This window comes from Oncorhynchus gorbuscha, linkage group LG04 (assembly GCF_021184085.1).
Source record: "Oncorhynchus gorbuscha isolate QuinsamMale2020 ecotype Even-year linkage group LG04, OgorEven_v1.0, whole genome shotgun sequence".
In the NCBI taxonomy this organism is placed as follows: domain Eukaryota; kingdom Metazoa; phylum Chordata; class Actinopteri; order Salmoniformes; family Salmonidae; genus Oncorhynchus; species Oncorhynchus gorbuscha.
Genome location: NC_060176.1, coordinates 11,869,123 through 11,887,891, shown reverse-complemented (window position 1 = coordinate 11,887,891; position 18,769 = coordinate 11,869,123). Strand labels below are relative to the sequence as shown.

At 43.1% G+C, this 18,769-nt stretch overlaps 1 protein-coding gene across 7 annotated transcripts; it reads right to left on the bottom strand.

Annotated features, from left to right (window-relative positions):
- Positions 1-1,238: 1,238 nt before the first annotated feature.
- Positions 1,239-18,186, bottom strand: LOC124033669 (AP-2 complex subunit alpha-2-like). Of its 7 annotated transcripts, none has more exons than XM_046345837.1 (22): positions 18,020-18,186; positions 16,665-16,733; positions 14,799-14,941; positions 14,415-14,608; positions 14,119-14,248; positions 13,748-13,849; positions 13,496-13,604; positions 13,201-13,351; positions 12,904-13,072; positions 12,600-12,737; positions 12,247-12,429; positions 10,287-10,384; positions 9,753-9,984; positions 9,186-9,359; positions 8,300-8,487; positions 7,803-7,885; positions 7,600-7,689; positions 7,332-7,456; positions 7,036-7,151; positions 5,603-5,672; positions 3,098-3,232; positions 1,239-2,937 (listed from the first exon to the last, which is right to left on the bottom strand). In XM_046345837.1, exons 1-22 carry the CDS (start codon positions 18,084-18,086, stop codon positions 2,860-2,862), a joined length of 2,844 nt encoding a protein of 947 aa, XP_046201793.1. In that variant the 5' UTR covers positions 18,087-18,186; the 3' UTR covers positions 1,239-2,859. The 7 variants fall into 7 exon arrangements, 1 of the variants encoding a protein (XP_046201793.1); XR_006838429.1 differs by lacking the exons at positions 1,239-2,937; positions 3,098-3,232 and adding exons at positions 8,086-8,157; positions 8,859-8,921 and having other exon boundaries at positions 7,036-7,153; positions 7,333-7,456; XR_006838431.1 differs by lacking the exons at positions 1,239-2,937; positions 3,098-3,232 and adding an exon at positions 8,859-8,921 and having other exon boundaries at positions 7,036-7,153; positions 7,333-7,456.
- Between the last annotated feature and the right edge of the window lie 583 nt (positions 18,187-18,769).

The window sequence follows — 18,769 nt, the reverse complement described above, 5'->3', positions numbered from 1 at the left end:
TTTGGACAGGACACCGTTATTAAGCCAATAGGGCAGGAACATACGAGAAAAGGTGCTTTTACAAGCATTAATTATTTATGAAATAAATTGCAGTTCTTAAGGATGGTAAATTACGGTAGATAAGATATCTCAAACTATGCAACATATAAATTATTGATGTGACTGATTTTTAAAAGGTTAACCAATGTTATTGTGGTCCTTCTGTAGCTCAGTTGGTAGAGCATGGCGCTTGTAACGCCAGGGTAGTGGGTTCGATCCCCGGGACCACCCATATGTAGAATGTATGCACACATGACTGTAAGTCGCTTTGGATAAAAGCGTCTGCTAAATGGCATACATACATTATTTTTTAGATAAAATACAGTGGATTCCCGAAAGAAATTTCATTAACACAGGAAAGAGATAGGATATGGTTAGCATTTGTTTTGGCTTTAATTAACCATTAGAATATTTTTATTTAAATATTATGTGCAAGTAAGCCTATACTGCATTTCCACACGTGTGCTTGGGGATCGTATCTTGTGCTATTGAGAAACGCATGTAGTGAATGCGTCTGACATTGTGCATGTCCATGTGGGCTTCCCCTCCTATTTGATTCTACAGCTGCGATATAAAAGACAAACTTTATGAATCTATCAGAGGTAGCACAATGCAAAAGTTGGACAGCATTGTGCTATTGGGTATGCACTGTTATTAACAAACAGGAGTGGTGCCAGAGTGTGAATGGGGACCAGGGAGGAACCACACCCACAGATGGGTGTGGCTAAAAGCCTAGGTCCTTCTGGGGTTTCACGGAATCTTGACAAGTTATCCTGAGGGGTATATTACAAAGCAGGATTCATGAGTTAGCCAGCTAACTTGCCTAAATATTCTGAACTACATTCTTATTTTTTGGAAAGAAGCTTGACATGGGCATGGTCTAATTGATTCAAAAACAGATATTTAAGCTTAGCTTTCAATAGTAATTTCAGTTGTTTTATCAAAGCTAGCTGGCCAACTCATTAAGCCTGCTATGTAGCATACCTCTCCGGTGTTGGTGATTCTAGAAAATTCCTTAATATTTATTTTTTCCCCCTTCAATATTACATTGAATTTCCTATAACCAAATACCAGTACTGTAGAACCCATTTGAAATATAATGGTGAAACATAATACAATTTTACATTCCAGCACAGGATTAAGTGCTAATAACATGGTAGTAGGGTAACATCTTAGTTATATTCAATAAAGACATTTTGCCCAGTTACGCCATAATTTAATCAGAATTATATTATTGATTCAGGGTAAATATCTATGCTTAAAACAAAACTGCTCCTCCCTACATCACAGAACTAATTGTGGTCATCACATATTCCGCTATTAGTCAAGTTTCATTCAACATTTTCCAAGTGTACAAGCATAGGACTAACCATGAAACTCAGCTCCTTTCCTGAACCATCATTCAACTGCTGTGTGAAGAGTACTCGCTAGAGGCCAAGAGATAAACCACTACGTGCTGCAGGAAAGATTTATGTTTTACCATCAAGGATAAGTTTAGGGTCCTATACGCAGTTTACCAAAAACAAGAATACATTCGTAATTCTGATAATCATTGAATCCATCAACATGTACAGAGTTTGTAATTGAATGTCTTGTTTAAGTTTAACACGCCGACCACCTATATTATGAGCATAAAAGTGCCCTCTGGCATTTAGATGTAACTGGGTTATGCATACCTAATGGCTGAATGTATTATATATTGCACTCTACCATTTCAAAAATATAAAATTATCTGGTGACTGTTCTGATGGTACACTATCAACAACCTAAAACCTTAACTGTGTAAATAGCCTATTAACCAATGAAATAAATACATAGTTCCAGCCTTTGTTCTAGAAGGGATCCGTAGTGGTGACAGATACCGGTATGCTTGTATAATAATCATAGATTACACAACAGGTGGTTCTCACCCTGATTGGTTAAAACCGTATTCCAGCCAGTGTAGTTTCTACAAAAAAAAAAAGTTCATTGGATACAAAACATGTTCTAGAGACATATTAGATACCAAATACCGCCTGATTTGGGACAGAACTTTGGTTGGACACACAATTGTATGCATATCTGAATATAATGACAGCACTTCATTCCTTAGTGGTTTGTTTAACATAAGCGTGCACACACACTACTAACAAGAAGATGATTTCTCATAACAGTCCCTTTACCTGACTGTTAAGAACAGCCGGAAATATCTACATAATGACCACTGCCATTTAAATTCTCACCTCCGTACAAACAAACCAAAAATCACACAATGGCTAGGGTTTGCAATAGGGTCATGACGTGTTCAGGGACAGGGCTTGTTTTCAGGTAAGACAAGAGCAGAAAACAGCTGCCATCCTTAGAACTAAATAAGATGACATCTTTTCATGTATGCTTGTGTAACTGTAACCCTGGATCTGAAACACAAAATAGATGTGTCTATGGACTATCATTACTCAGTTGGATTAGACAATTAAGGCATTTTCTTGCCAGTCTCCCTGAACTCCAATTCTTCCAGTCAATAGGTCTTTAAAGTACAGGGAGAGGACAAAGCCTTTTCCACAACAAAAGCACAGACGTAAATATTCTTTGCGCACAAGGACATAAGGCAGATTTAATGCAGTGAAATATTAGTCAAGTGAGTGAAAAATGATACAGTACATTTATAATAAGTCAAATATAAAAAATAATTTACACTATCAATTCCAATTTAATTGAAACAGACGGGAAGGATAAGTGTGACCTGTTTGTTATGAACTATGTGGTGTCTTCAGAAGTGGCAGGGGGAGCTTGTACAGTTCTATGGTATGCCAAGTTCAGACGACCTGATCTGGAAACAGTTCAGAATTGTTCTGAGAGCAGATCACAAAGGCGCTGTGACACAGTATCACGGCTTGTCCTGAGTGTTAAGCGGTACATCTGAAAAAATAAAGGAGAGAGGGGTTAAATAAGTGGGTCAAATACACTGTCTGGATATTGTAAACTCCTTTCAACCACCATTTAAGAAAGAGGAAATAGTTGGTGACAGGGTCCTGGGGTGGAGAATAATTCTCACTGGAGGGAGGCGAGGGCTACATACCCGTGCTTGAGTATTAGGCTCCAGTCTCAAGAGGCAGCCAACCTGGGTGGTCTTTGTATGGATGACACCAGCTCCCACAAAGTTGAAGGGGTTTGGATCTACCCCATCCAGCAAAGCAGCACCAAACCCTATTATCTGGAAAACAAAAACAGACACCAGATCAAGGTTAAGACTATAGACAACACAGCCCAACATGCTGACTAGACCGGGCACGCACATGCGTCATTGCACACACATTGATTTAGTCAACTCAAATCAGACGCGTTAAGGACAGGCAGGTTGAAATATCAAAATGAACTCTGAACCAACTACATTAACATTCATGGTCATTTAGCTAGCTAGCTTGCTGTTGCTAGCTAATTTGTCCTGGGATATTGTTATTTTACATGAAATTGCACAAGGTTCTTTTTTTCCTGGATCTTTGTAGAATTGAGTCACACAAAATTGTGTGTCCTCTAGTCAATCATCCACAGATAAAAGGAGAAACCTAGTTAGTTTCTAGTAATCGCTCCTCTTACAGGGGTCTTCAGTGTGCTTTAATAGGTGGTTGGCAACCAACATTAAGATGCATTACCACCAACTGGACTAGTGTGGATATCAGTTCAGCTTTCAATCACCCACATGTGTATACGCTCCTGAAAACAAATGGGACAGGTGGGACTTGCAGCGCATCAAAAATAGAACCAAGTTCAATTTTAGCCCCTAGCTACACAGATGCTCATTGACAAGCGCATGCACATTGTTTTGCAACGCTCAACACCTTGTAGAGTCCATGCCACGCAGGAGGTGTGGTCAGCATGTTACATAGTATTGCTATTGAAGTCAGGGTGATCTTTATGCAGTTTCTTCACTTTCGTCTTTCAATCAAATATTCTAAGTCAGAACTGTCCGGAGTAGTAATGCTTCATATGGTGTCACTATGGTGTCACCAATTTGCTTAACACCCAACAGGTCCACAGACGACACAATCACACTGCCCTAACCCATCTGGACAAGAAGAATACCTATGTAAGAATGCTGTTCATCGACTACAGCTCAGCATTTAACACCATAGTACCCTCCAAACTCATCATTAAGCTTGAGACACTGGGTCTCGACCTCGCCCTGTGCAACTGGGTCTTGGACTTCCTGATGGGCCGTACCCAGGTGGTGAGGGTAGGAAACATCTCCACTTTGCTGATCCTCAACACTTGGGCCCCACAAAGGTGCGTTCTCAGCCCTCTCCTGTACTCCCTGTTCACCCATGACTGCGTGGCCATGAACGCCTCGAACTCAAATCACCAAGTTTGCAGACAACACTACAATGGTAGACTTGATTACCAACAATGAGACGGCCTACAGGGAGGTGGTGAGGGCCATCGGAGTGTGGTGCATGGAAAATAACCGCACACTCAATGTCAACAAAACAAAACGAGATGATCGTGGACTTGAGGAAACAGCAGAGGGAGCAGCCTCCTATCCACAACGATGGGACAGTAGTGGAAAGTTAAAGTTCCTCAGCGTGAACATCACGGACAAACTGAAATGGTCCACCCACATAGACAGCGTGGTGAAGGGGGCGCAGCAGAGCCTCTTCAACCTCAGGAGGCTGAAGAAATCCGTCTCGTCACCAAAAGCACTCAAACTTTTACAGATGCACAATCGAGAGCATCCTGTCGGGCTGTTTCACCGCCTGGTACAGCAACTGCGCCGCCCACAACCGTAAGGCTCTCCAGAGGGTAGTGAGGTCTGCACAACGCATCACCGGGGGAAAACTACCTACCCTCAAGGACACCTACACCAACCGATGTCATAGGAAGGCCAAAAAGATCAAGGACAACAACCACCTGAGACACTGCCTGTTCACCCCGCTATCATCCAGAAGGCGAGGTAAGTACAGGTTCATCAAAGCTGGGACCGAGAGACTGAAAAACAGCTCCTATCTCAAGGCCATCAGACTGTTAAACAGCCATCACTAACATTGAGTGGCTGCTGCAAACACAACAACTCAAATCTCTAGCCACTTTAATAATTGGATGTAATAAATATATCAAAAGCCACTTTACATAATGTTTACATACCCTACATTACTCATCTCATATGTATATACTGTACTCTATACCATCTACTGCATCTTGCCTACTCCGTTCGGCCATCGATATATTTTTATGTACATATTCTTATACATTACTTTACACTTGTGTGTATAAGGTAGTTGTTGTGAAATTGTTAGATATTACTGCATGGCCGGAACTAGAAGCACAAGCATTTCGCAACACTCGCATTAACATCTGCTAACCATGTGTATGTGACAAATAACATTTGATGTATTTATAAAGCCCTTTTCAACCAATGGCACAAAGTGCTGTATAGAAACCCAGCCTAAAACCCCCAACATTTCTATCAACAAAAACATATACTGATCAGATATACATTTTTAATAAAGAAAAGGCTGATGTGCTGCTACTAGGCAACCAACAAGTCAAGACAATCTCCATAGCAATTCTAATCATAAAGGGGTCTCACCTTGGCTTTGGTAACCTCTGTGTCCATGGAATGCCTTGCTTTGAAGATATTTTGTACCTCTTGCTGAGGGCTGTGGGTAGAGAAAGTCAGTCAAATCAAAGTTTACTTGTCACGTGCGCTGAATACAACAGGTGTTGTATTTACCTTATAGTGAAATGCTTACTTACCAATAGTGCAAAAAAGGGATTAGGTGAACAATAGGTAGGTAAAGAAATAAAACAGTAAAAAGACAAGCTATATACAGTAGCGAGGCTACATACAGACACCGGTTAGTCAGGCTAATTGAGGTAGTATGTACATGAATGTATAGTTAAAGTGACTATGCATATATGATAAACAGAGTAGCAGCAGCGTAAAAAGAGGGGTTGGGGGGGGGCACACTGCTTCCTCTTGCAAATAACGGGGATGTCGGCCCTGCCAGGTGTGGAGAATGTCTTGTGTGTCCTGTTTAAGAAGAAATCTGTCTAATCCGAGGTGAGTGATCGCTGTCCTGATACCCAGAAGCTATTTTTTTGCCATAAGATATAGTTGCAGAAACATTACGTACAAAATAAGTTACAAATAACGCAGGGGGAAAAAACAAAAAACACAATAGCACAATTGGTTGGTGGCCCGTAAAACTGCTGCCATTTCTTCCGGTGCCATTTTAGTGGCTAGCAGTCACTAGCAGCTTCACCCTCAGCTGTTAAGGATGTGTAACTACACTAAGTTTCACCTTGTTGCTGAATGATGGAAAATAGATACATGTATTTCCATGTGAACATGTCGATGTCGTTGCACAATTTTCACATTTAATTCAAATGCATTAGACTAAGATGCATTTCACTGACCTATACCACCTACATAAATCAATATTTGGTAGAAGCGCTATCTGAAATACCGGTGTATTATTCATTGGTCACCACAGACTTTACACACTCCTAGGGAAACATTGATCTATCTCTTGGCAATGTTGCTCAAGCTCTAATGGAACAATTTCACAAGAAACTGTACCTATTCTGTTGGCATTTCCTTCACATTTAAAATATAGAGTGGGAGACAGTACACACTATTAATATCAATATTTACACATGCAGGACAATCTGAATGAATGAGCTCTTTTGTGTCCTCGGAATACAAGGAAGAGTAAACTGGCACATTGTCAGAGGGGAATATTGTGTCCATATCAAAAGACTGAAAACATGTGATAGGAATATGTTTTGGGGCGGCAGGTAGCCTAGTGGTTGGGCCAGTAACTGAAAGGTTGGTGGGTCAAATCCCCGAGCTAACAAGGTAAAAATCTGTTGTTATGCCCCTGAACAAGGAAGTTGGCCTAGGAACAGTGGGTTGTCATTGTAAATAATAATTTGTTCTTAACTGACGTGCCTAGTTAAATAAAGGTTAAAAACATTTAAATATATGACCAAATCTCTGCTATATACATGTTTCCTTACGCTCCAAGTTGTTTCCAACGCTGAAAGAAGTCCAGCGATGTCATCTCTGTAGGCTGGAAGAACTTGTTTAAAGTAATAGGCAGTTTAACAGCAATGTTCTGGAGAGTTCCCCCCGTACCTGTGAGTAGAAACAGGAGTAAAACAATGCTAAATAACTGAGAAACCGATACTGTAGCTTTTCCAACAACGTTCATGCAAACATTTATCACCAATCTAGCAAATAGTTGCACCCTGAAACACACACTCTGATATGCAATGTATTATAAAAGCACATAAAGGAGGAAAATAAGTTCTTACCTAAACTGAATGTTGAGCACTGGTGCATCCACAAAGTCAGACACACATTCAATGTTGAGTATTTGCTGGAGTTGTGCACCCCCGTCCACAGTGGGGTCTGCAGGCTTGGCATGGACATTCAGTTGTAGGGGAACAGTTAAGAAAAAGGCACAATAGGAAGCAGTAAATTGCCACCCTAGACAATAAATAATAAACTGGGGGGATTTATTAAAACAGCATACGGAAATTATTTTGGAAAATTACATAATAGCATCTAGTAAAGGATATGAGCCTGCAGAGCATCTTGGCAGACTACAGAGGCAGCGAAATTCATGAACTGGGTTGATGTCTTGTTACCAAAGAACACATACATCCGACCTGTATGTTGGAAAAAAGAAAAAAAGAGACTTAATTAAACCTGAGATCTAAGGGTCAAACGATGATCATAATCACACTTAGGTGCATATGTATTTTTGCTGAGGGGTACTCACCCAGATTCTGTCGGAATTCAGACTTCAGGCCGATCTGGAGTAGCTGGTTCTCGTACAGGACACCATTGTTCTTGCAAACAAACCTGGAAGGGAATGGGGCAAGCATCTCATATCTGGTATCTTGGGCTTAATATACTGTATTGACCCCCAAGAAGGGATTCCAACCAAGATGCCAAGAGTCACCCAGCATACAGTAGGGATGTAACTAATGTCCCTTTCACCAGCGCAATCTGCTGTGAGCATGCAAGTGTTTTGAACAGACTCCACTGATGACGTCTCTTACTTGTCTTCAGGTTCCTCTGCAGTGGGCAGAGTAGCGTTGGCATATGCTACTTGTGGAGTATTCGGCAGGAAACTGAAGCCATGAGTGAGATGCACAGCGAGAATGTAAAGGGCGAGAGGAGCACATTCACACCAGGTTTTAGTAAGCTCCATGACAGATCAATACAGTTAAAAAGCCCCTGCCTCCCTCTGATATTTGACCCACTCTTTCTTACCTGGAGAAGTTCTCATCTGCAACAGGCCCCACTGCCACTGGTGTCTCTACAGGAAAGGCTGCTGTGTTTCCAGAGAAGACATCCACCAGCAGGCTTGCCCCCTTGGAGGCAGGAGGGGCAGAGTTTTGAGTGGCAATGGTGCTGCCCAGGCCAAGCAGGTCTGTGGAGGTAGTGGGGGACGCGAACACCTTAGGAGAGGTAACGGTCACAATTACTTCACTTCGGAAGTTCAGGATCTGAACCAATCAACCGCTCTAATTGGTCTTACGCTAATGAAAGTACAGAGCAACAAACACCATACAAAACAAACCTCTGTAGGAGGATCTATAATTATTAGAACTATACTTAGGACTCAACAATAAAAATAAAAATTGTAAAAACCTAAGAATATATAGTGCTAAGTAATCAAGCTCACACAAAAGCAATGCATAATTTTAGCATCTTGAATAGTCTTTATTCCGTAAGCAGATCAGATTACATGATGTTGTTAGGGCAGTGTATTAAGGTTAGGGAAGTGACAAGTGAAAAATCCAGCATGAGCATCCAGAACAACCAGAACCTGAAAGAGGGGCCCAGCAGAGCGCAGCACGGGGACAGCAGAGGCCTGGGGGGGCACAGGGGCCTGCAGGAGGTAGGAAGAGGAGCCCGGACGTGGCCGGTTGGTGGGGTGCAGTCGAGGCAGGGGCCAGAAGATCCCCAACAAACAAGAGAGGAAAGCTCTAATGAACAGAGGAGGAAACAGTGAAGGCAGGACAGAACGAGAGAGCTGAGGATAGTTACTGAAAAGAGCAGAAAACACCAGCATAGAAAAATAGGAAATGTACACACCTGAGAGGAGAGGAATATGAGGCTCTAATAAGTAAACAACACACGACAACAGTAATACCTTGGCATTTGAGGTAGTGCTGCTATGGTCTGCAGTACCCCCGTTGACACTGCGTTCCTTGCGGTTCTCATCCAAATCGGGATGCAGGTTTCCTGGTCCCTTCTTCCTCTTGAGTTTGGCCAGTATAGAGGACTCCCTCTCAGGGAAGGGAGGCATCTCCTCCAAAACAGTGGCCTTGAGGGGAGCACAGAATGAATGGGGAATGAAGAGCATGACCTGGGATGAAGGAACTGGAGACTCTACAGTGTCCTTTTCTGAATTATAGTCTTTCTACCAACAAAGATTTCCAGTGAGTTGCATTCTGAACAACTAAAAACCAAACAGCTAAGTGTAATATAAAACAGTTTTTAAAATTGTATTAAATGTAAAAGTGTCAATCTTGTCCAACTGCTAGCTCACTGCCATAGAGGACCACAATGGAAATAAGCATTCAGGTTGTTTTTTATGCTAGTTCATTTCTGAAGAATGTAATGTCTCCAGCTGGAGCATACTACTACTTTTAATTACCTAATAAATGCAATCAATCAAGCTTATAATGGCACAAAGGCAGGGTGGAATGTCACCGACCAGTATGTCAGTGCTGGCAATGCAGCTGAGGCGCAGGTACTCCACAGCACGCTGCTGTAGCTCAACGTCTGCGTTGCGGAGCTGGCTGTCTGAGCGCAACACCTCCTGGATGGTGCCCTTCACCTCAGGAAAAAGGTTGATGAACTTGATGTAGGCTGAGAGCAGCAAAGCCCGGGTGGGCACTGAGCACAGGTGAAACTTGGAGTGGAGCAGGTCAAACTGGATGAGTGGACTAAGGAGTTAGAGCAAGAAGGACAATGGATGACACAGTGAGTGACGTCTGTCCTCAGCTCCAAAGGATATCATTGACTGCACATTTCTCCAACCAGTGGAGGCTGCTGAGGGGAGGACGGCTCGTAATTGCTGGAATAGAGTCCATGTAATGGAATCAACCACATGGAACCATGCTTTTGATACCATTCCATGGACTCCATTCCAACCATTATTATGAACAGTCCTCCCCTCAGCAGCCTCCACTCTCTCCAACTAAGAACAGTGGATCACTGAAATATATGGCATTAATCGGTTACTAACCTCGACCTCGAATCTCCTGCTATCAAGTTCCCAAACTCCCCTAGAATGTACCCTCCGACCTTCACCAGGTTCTCATGGCAGGCTGGGGCCTGGAGTGCCTGTGGAAAGGAAAGAGAGTCAGAGTTAAGTATGACATAGCATAATGGATTGAGTGGGTGGGTTAACCTACAAAGCATTACATGAGCTTTCTACTACCCATCTTTCCAATTTGGTCCTTCTGTACACACGTACGCTGCGGTCACAAGACGTAGGCCTCCTTACTGTCCCTAGAATTTCTAAGCAAGCAGCTGGAGGCAGGGCTTTCTCCTACAGAGCTCAATTTTTATGGAATGGTCTGCCTATCCATGTGAGAGACGCAGACTCCGTCTCGACCTTTAAGTCTTTATTGAAGACTCATCTCTTCAGTAGGTCCTATGATTGAGTGTAGTCTGGCCTAGCGGTGTGAAGGTGAACGGAAAGACACTGGAGCGACGAACCACCCTTGCTGTCCCTGCCTGGCCAGTTCCCCTCTTTCCACTGGGATTCTCTGCCTCTAACCCTATTACGGGGGCTGAGTCACTGGCTTACTGGTGCTCTTCCATGCCATCCCTAGGAGGGGTGCGTCACTTGAGTGGGTTGAGTCACTGACGTGATCTTCCTGTCCGGGTTTGCGCCTCCCTCTGGTTGGTGCCCTGGGGGAGATCTTCGTGGTCTCTACTTGGCCTTGTCTCAGTGTAGTAAGTTAGTGATTGAAGATATACCAAAGTGGGTGGGGTTATAGCCTACCTGGTTGGCTATGTCTGGGTGTGTAGTCAGACAGGGCCACAGTGTCTCCTGACCCCTCCTGTCTCAGACTCCAGTATTTATACTGCAATAGTTAGTGTCGGGGGGCTAGGGTCAGTCTGTTATATCTGAAGTATTTCTCCTGTCTTATCCGGTGTGAATTTAAGTATGCTCCCTCTGATTCGCTCGCTCTTCTCTCAGAGGACCAGAGCCCTAGGATTATGCCTGAGGACTACCTGGCCTGATGACTGCTTGCTGTCGCCAGTCCACCTGGTCATGCTGCTGCTCCAGTTTCAACTGTTCTGCATATGGCTATGAAACCCTGACCTGTTCACCGGACGTGCTACCTGTCCCGGACCTGCTGTTTTCAACTCTACCACACCTGCTATGGCTAACTCTGAATGAAAGGCTATGAAAAGCCAACTGACATTTACTCCTGAGGTGCTGATCTGTTGCACCCTCTACAACCACTGATTATTGTTTGACCCTGCTGGTCAGCTATGAACGTTTGAACATCTTGGCCATGTACTGTTATAATATCCACCCAGCACAGCCAGAAGAGGACTGGCCAACCCTCAGACTGGTTCCTCTAGGTTTCTTCCTAGGGAGTTTTTCCTAGCCTCCATGCTTCTACAGTACATCTGCATTTTTACCGTTTGGAGCAGCAGTCTGCATGGGTCTGTTTTAGGATCTTACAGTGACCTGCCAGTGAGACAGACACAAGCAGAGAGACTGAAGGGAGAATCAAGTCAACTTATATTGCTGTACCAAAGCACAAGGTGGGCTCATAGTTTCCTCCCAGAGAAGACAAAGACAGGTTTAGTGGTGAATAGTGAATGACACTCTCCATCCCCCTGACCTCACAGGTCACATCCAGGCAGGCAGCACCTGTGATGAGCATCGGAAGTGAGCTGCTTAAGACTAATATGATTAAGGAAACACACCTACATCAGAACTATTGTGTTATTGACTGTACATTTGTTTATCCGATGTATAACTGTTGTTTGTGTCGCACTGCTCTGCTCTCTATCTTGGCCAGGTCGCAGTTGTAAATGAGAACTTGTTCTCAACTGGCCTACCTGGTTAAATAAAGGTGAAATAAATGTTAAAAAATTAAAAAAGAACAATCCAGACAGGTTACAATGAGTCCCCCATGGCTCGTTTAAAGAAAGATTATTCACAAAAATAAAATAAGCACCTCGAACACTGTCTTGGCAGCATAACCTTGTACTTCATCTCTGTTGATGACGATCTGGATGACGCGGTACCAGACCTCGTCACTGACAAAGTCCCCAGCGAAGCGGATCAGGTTGAGGATGGTGTCAACATACCAGGTGTAGTCAACTGCATACTTCTCTGCCAGGATGGCCACCTTTAGCACCTGTGGTGAGAGGTAGTCTTATCAGATCAAAGAACGATGGCATTCATGTTTTTATTTAAGTCTGTGGAACATATTCTTCCAAATTACCTCAGTGGCATTTAAAACATGAAGCTAGCAAACTTTTGATTGGTGAAATTAGAGAAATGGTTAGATACTGGGCTAGAACTCACCATCTCCTCTCTGATGGAGTAGTCTGCTGTCTCCAGGTAGCTGAGCATCTCTGCTACAATCTGTTTGGCGTTGCTGCGGTCACACATGGCATAGAGCAGGTCCACAGCACGCTGACGCACACTGACATCTCTCTCCGACTGCAGGATTCAACCAGGTCAAACACAAACATCAGGACTAAGGCAGAGTCACACTAACAGGAACAAAACAGACACAGACATACATACACTATGTACTCAAGAAGACACTGAATACTAGGATTGGCAGATGTAGCTTGTGAATGCAGGTACAAATGAGTTTGCGTACTTTGAGGGCATTTATGACTGTCTCGATGTGTGTCTTAACAGCCTCATGGGAGAACTCGGAGCTGGCTAGGGTGCACATGCTCTCCAGGGCCAGGTAGCGCAGGTTAGTCTCCCGGTGCTGGAGGAACTGGCCCAGCTGGTTACAGGCCCGCACCAGCAGAGTGGGCTCGCTGTGGGGAGAAAGACAGACATTGGTGCCATTGTCACCAGGACAGTCCAACTCAACACAAACAAACTGCATTTCTTGAATAAATTAGTCCTCTGTAGCTGCTGCAACTGGGAGAAGACAGCCCCTCACCTGTCATGGTGGATGATTAGACTAATGGCCTCAAACAGCACAGCGTTCTTAGCGTTAGAGTGCTGCACCTTCTTCGACTTGGGAGGCTCCTGGGCCTTGTTCAGGATGGTTTCCAGACATTCCGTCAGACGGCCCCGGATCGCACCATCCTCTGAGGGCAAGAAAGGGAGAGGAAGGGGGCCGCAGATGAAAGCACAGCTATGTTATCCCGGCAACACTACAGACCTTTTCTGAGTAATATGTTCATATAGTCAAACACCCACACGCATGTCATCATGCTCATACAGCTTCTTACCAGGCGGAGGATAGCACTGTAGGAGACGCAGGAGCTTGACAGAAAGCCAGGGAGCTGCAACAAAATAGTAGGTGTAGTCCTGCAGGTCAGTGGAGGCCGAGGAGACGATCTAGAGAACAGGAGGACACGAGACATGACTAACACATGACGCCTCAAGCAAACAACTGACTAATAACTAAGGGTCATAATAACATTCAATGGTGACATTGATGAAAGAATAAATAAAAGTCCTGCACACAGCCATATGCCTACCCTGCTGAGTCTGGCTACAGCCAAGGAGACAGAGGTCTTGAAGTCCTCTGGGCTCTTCTGTGCCAGTGTGGTAATCAGGCTGGTGGCAGCGGTCACCACACCCTGTGGAAAAGGGAATACAAATGCCATAACACAAACAGTTAATCGTTTATATTACACTATACACCAACCAATCAGATAACTTTTTTGCATGAAATGTTTTTCCTCATTACACCCACAACCTATTATTTTGGCTCAAACATAGCCCTAACAACAAAGACAGAAGGTCATGGTGAAAGAATCCTCTCATCCACACCCCACCAATCCAAATCTCCCCTCACTAAAACCAAAGGTCCACAGTCCTCTCATAATAACCCCATGGCAGTCAGTACCAGGTGCTGGTCATTGAGCAGATGAACCACCCGGGTGGTCCACTCGCCCATGGGTACCAGGTCTGGAGAGGTCCTGTTGAGACGCAGCAGGCACAGGGCAGCACTCTGCTTCACACTGTCCATAGTGTCCCTGCAAGACAAACCCTGCCAAATTATGACAGAACATCAGCATCACTTAACTTCAGTTTTTTTTACAAAGAGGCCTGACTGACAAAGTTACAGCCTCAAATGTTAAACTGACAGAGGGTACCTCGGTCATTAGGCTAAGTCTGCTCCACACCACTACCCTTTCTTACCCAGCCACCAGGATGCGGGGCACCTCAGCTGCAAAAGCCTCAGCCATCTCCCTGCTGCCCACATTGGCAATGCAGTGCAAGGCCAGGTTCATGAAAGTGGGATTCCTGCTGGACAGGTCATTCTTTATGGCATTGTTGATAAGGCTGATGAGGTCACTGTTTGAGTTGACCAGCACTGAGATGAACAGGTAACCCTGTGGAGTTGGATAGAAATAAACAGTTCATCAAACCTGAAAGGAATTAAAGGAAAGTTATCATAATAGTTTAACATAAACATTGAGAATAGATTGTGTAATTAACAGTGTTTTGTCCAATTAGATACATAACTTAATCCACTCACTTACAGTCACGCAAACAAATTCAAAGACCGGCTTCTCTACTCACAATTTGTTTCTCTGTGTACTTGTTGGAGCTGAGCAGGTTGACTGCCTCCATGTGGCCAAAGTCGATGTCATGGCCAAGAAGGAATATGAAAAGCAGCTTGCACACATATTTCTTCTTACTGTAGCCATCTAGTGCCTTGTCTCCTGCAGCAAAACAGAAAGCTTGTTGTCATGACTATGACTTAGAAGCAGAAACAAACTGGAAGGAAAGAATACTTTTAAGGCAAGCCAAGTCACAATGACTGATCAAGTGTTTGAGAGCACGGAACTTTAGTATTCTTCCCTTTTAAAATGAATCCTAATCTGAAGCACGGAGGCCTAAAAAGAGCAGCATGCTAACCATGAAAAACGTGAAACCCACTTAGGAATAGATAAAAGTACGACATTCCATGTTGCTAGGTAAATCAATCCCACAACTGACTGTAGTTGAGGAGAGAGAGAGTCAGCAGCACAAGCCAGAAAGCTGAGTGCAGCACTTTATTCACCTTGGTGAAAGAGGGCAAATGGTAGGAGGCCAATGAAAATAATGACGGATTCAGAACATTGCACAAATAAATAATGTCCAATGCCGCTTACAGGAAACCTGGAAGTGCACTTACAAATGCAGACCAATGCACATTATAGCATGAAAAGCTGCAACAGCATTCTTAAAGTGGGAGTTTAATGGAGCCCCCACCCCTGTCTTGAACCCCACCTCCACTGTGTGTGGGACGATGTCCCGTGAGAGAGATTAGGAGGGGCTCTACATTAAGGATTAGTTGGAAAATGCATACGGAGTTTCTCTAAGATAAGGCTATCATTTTCTATTTTCTGAACTTTCTGCATAAACTAAGTATTATCTCATTCAAAGTAAGATAAACATGTTTACATCACAATCATAAAACATTTAATGAATGTGTGTATGGAGAGAGGAAGAGAGAGGAGCAGCAAGAAAGAGATTTTCTGTAGATCTCCACAGGAAGTTCCCCGGGAAACGAGGGAAAGGATTCCAGGCTGCTAACATACTGTGCCCCCCTCAGTTTCCTGACAGAACAGTTGACTCAACAACTCTCCCTGTGCCCTTTAGCTTCTCCCTGCCTCACTGAACTTTAATATAGCTTATCTTTGGGGATAGTTAGGGACCGTCAAATTATACGATGTAAATGGGACAATATTTTATACATTTATAATTGGGTTGTGTTTTTTAAGCCATTGAAATGTGGAGGCATTGACCTTTTATTGTCCCATAGGGATATCGAATGTGAAACCAAATTGATGATTAGCCTACTTGGGTGCTGCCAACTGTAGGCAGGATTCAAATAAACCCAACCCAAAGAAAACTTTTACAGCACCCTTCATTCCATGACATATATATTTTTTACTACCATCTCACAAATCTCAGTTTTGGACAAGACTGGCTTTATGACCAAAATTACCCTATTTGCAATGTAGTACATTTTGAAGTTTATTTTTGGGTGCAGTCATTCTTTAACCAAATAGCCTGCCTCAGTGGTAGCCTAAGTACTCCATCAGTTTGGAAGGCAAGCCTTTCCATACAAATGTGTCGTTACGTGATAAAAATGAGCTGGCTCATAAGCCCCTCAAAAGCAACTTTGCAGATAGGCCCGACATGTTTTCTACCCACCAAAACACGTGATTTTATAGATGCCAATATCCATTTTCACTTTGGAACAGCCGACTTATTTTAGGCTAGATGGAGCAGGTGGTAGAGAACATTTTGACATTCAGCATAGCTACATGGTGATCTCCTGTGAGGGCACTGTTAATAAGCTAAATGACTAGTGTCAGTGTCCACAAACCTTATGTGGAACAATCAGACACCAAAGTGTGTTCACACCCAGATTTAAAGGGATTTTGCTTGGCTTACCTTTAAATTTTGAGCGGATGTTGGCCAACTCTTTGTTAATTCTCTTGATCTCTGCTTCTTTACTTTTACCTGAAATGGAAAATAAAATATGTTATATGTTCAATGTCACCTGTATGGGCCATATGCACCTGTATGCAAGTCTGAATGACAGCACTTGTGGAATGGAACAGTTTGGCTGTACCACAGTACTCAAAAGACTGGGATAAATTATTGACTGTTTATTTTATTTTCTGCAAAGTGTATTGATGTGCCTATGCACCATGAACTAGGGAGGTGAGGTCAGGAAATAAATTGGATACCCTTCAGGAGCAATGGTCTTAGTAGTAAGATGTCTAAATTATGGCATGGATTTAGGTCAGGAGAGCATACCTGGGTTGGGAGGATCAGACCCAGACCTACCTCTAGGATCAGTTGTTCGGCATGGATCTGTAGCATGCCTCATTCACACCTACATTGGAGTTATGGAACGTTGGTAACCTTCACTGTCTCTGCTATTGATTTACGCAGGGAAACTAGTGCTCTAAATAGATTTGCTCACAGAGCACATTTAGACTTCAATGGCTCTGGCCTAGGTGAAAGTTCCCAGTCCCGCCACCATAAAACCCTGCACTGCAGATGGGTTTCTTGATGGTAGTATACGCAATCCAGCTACTAGTATTGTTATTGTCGGAGGAACACGCAATCATTCATAGAGCATGTTGATAATTGCTAGAGAAAAAAAATGTATTTGCTAGCTAGTCAACATTTGTAGAGGTAAGTAGTTTGCTACTAGATTACAGATATACCCAGCACCAAATGTGCAAATTATCGGTGTGACACCAGCCAGCCAAAATGATGAATGTCACCATGATTTTTTTTAATTTCCTGACTGTGTGACCCACGCCCCTTGGCTAGTTTGCTAAACTAGCTAGCCTAGCGTGACATTAAACCAGTTAACGTTAGTTAAGTATAACTAGTACAGTAAAAGTTTGCATTTGCTGTCTGTAGCTAGCCATTTACCTTTATTTCACAGACTGGACGTTTGTTTAGGAAAACAGTTTGCTACCGTCCTTTGCGGGCTATTTTTGCTTCAATCTCTAGCTAACATTGGCTAGCTATAATGGCTAACATTAGTTTGCTAACTGTTAACTATGTTTGCTACATTACCGTTAACTGACTTCGGCAGGTTTGCTATTTGCTAGCTAACTAGTTAACGAACTACCCACACGTTAATTTGTTTTGTTAATTAAGTAGCTAACTAGTTAAACATGGCGCGCGTGTGCCTTTACGTTGGATAGCTTGTTTCATAGCTAGCCTTGCATTCATCCCAAATTAACTGTAGCTTGCTAATCAGCAAGTCAACATCATATACTCACAGTTCCTAATGTCCGATATAAACACAGCGAGGCCACGCATTCCATCTCCTTTAGAGACTGCAGGCATTTTGTTCCACGCGATAGTTTTATTCTTAGCCTGTTCTCCGCAGTCAGACCGTAAATACACTTTATATCAGTTGTTCGGGGGTAGGTTTTTGTTAAAGAGGCGGGGTCACTTGAGCCACAGACTCCAAATAAGTGTCATGATGTTGGAAAAATTTCGCACATTGCACATGTCTTATTTTCTCGATTTGGACACGAATTCGCTTTCCAAAGCTAATAAACATGTGTAAATGTAAGCAGAATTTTGTATTCCTAATTCAACATTAGTTAGGGAGCGTAAACAAAGTACAACCTTTTTTTACATTCGAATTTCAATAGCTCCTTGGTCATGTGACCTACTGACCTCAACCAAGTTTCAGAATGTCCACTTACTACCCTTCTCTGTTGCACACCCTTTGGTTTGTCAAGTTTCATCTCACTCGATTTTACATGACTTTTTCAAAATTAAACATTTCAATAGCTCCTTGGTCATGTCACCTACTGGACTCAAACAAGGTTCAGAATGTCAACTGACTACCCTTCTATATTGCACACCCTTTGGTTTGTCAATTTTAATCTCACATGTTTTTACATACATTTTTCAACTTTCTCATTTCAGTAGCTCCTTGGTCATGTGACCCAATGACCCCAAACAAGGTTGAGAATGTACACTCAGTACACATTGCACACCCTTTAGTTTGTCCATTT

What these genes read in the sequence shown, in the direction of transcription:
- LOC124033669 (XM_046345837.1), bottom strand. Translation starts at nt 18,086, where the DNA reads ATGCCTGCAGTCTCTAAAGGAGATGGAATGCGTGGCCTCGCTGTGTTT. An exon ending in ACTCCATCAGAGAGGAGATG is followed by an intron (nt 12,430 to 12,599) that starts GTGAGTTCTAGC and finishes CTCTCACCACAG; the next exon opens with GTGCTAAAGGTGGCCATCCT. An exon ending in TGCTCAACATTCAGTTTAGG is followed by an intron (nt 7,152 to 7,331) that starts TAAGAACTTATT and finishes CTACTCACAGGT; the next exon opens with ACGGGGGGAACTCTCCAGAA.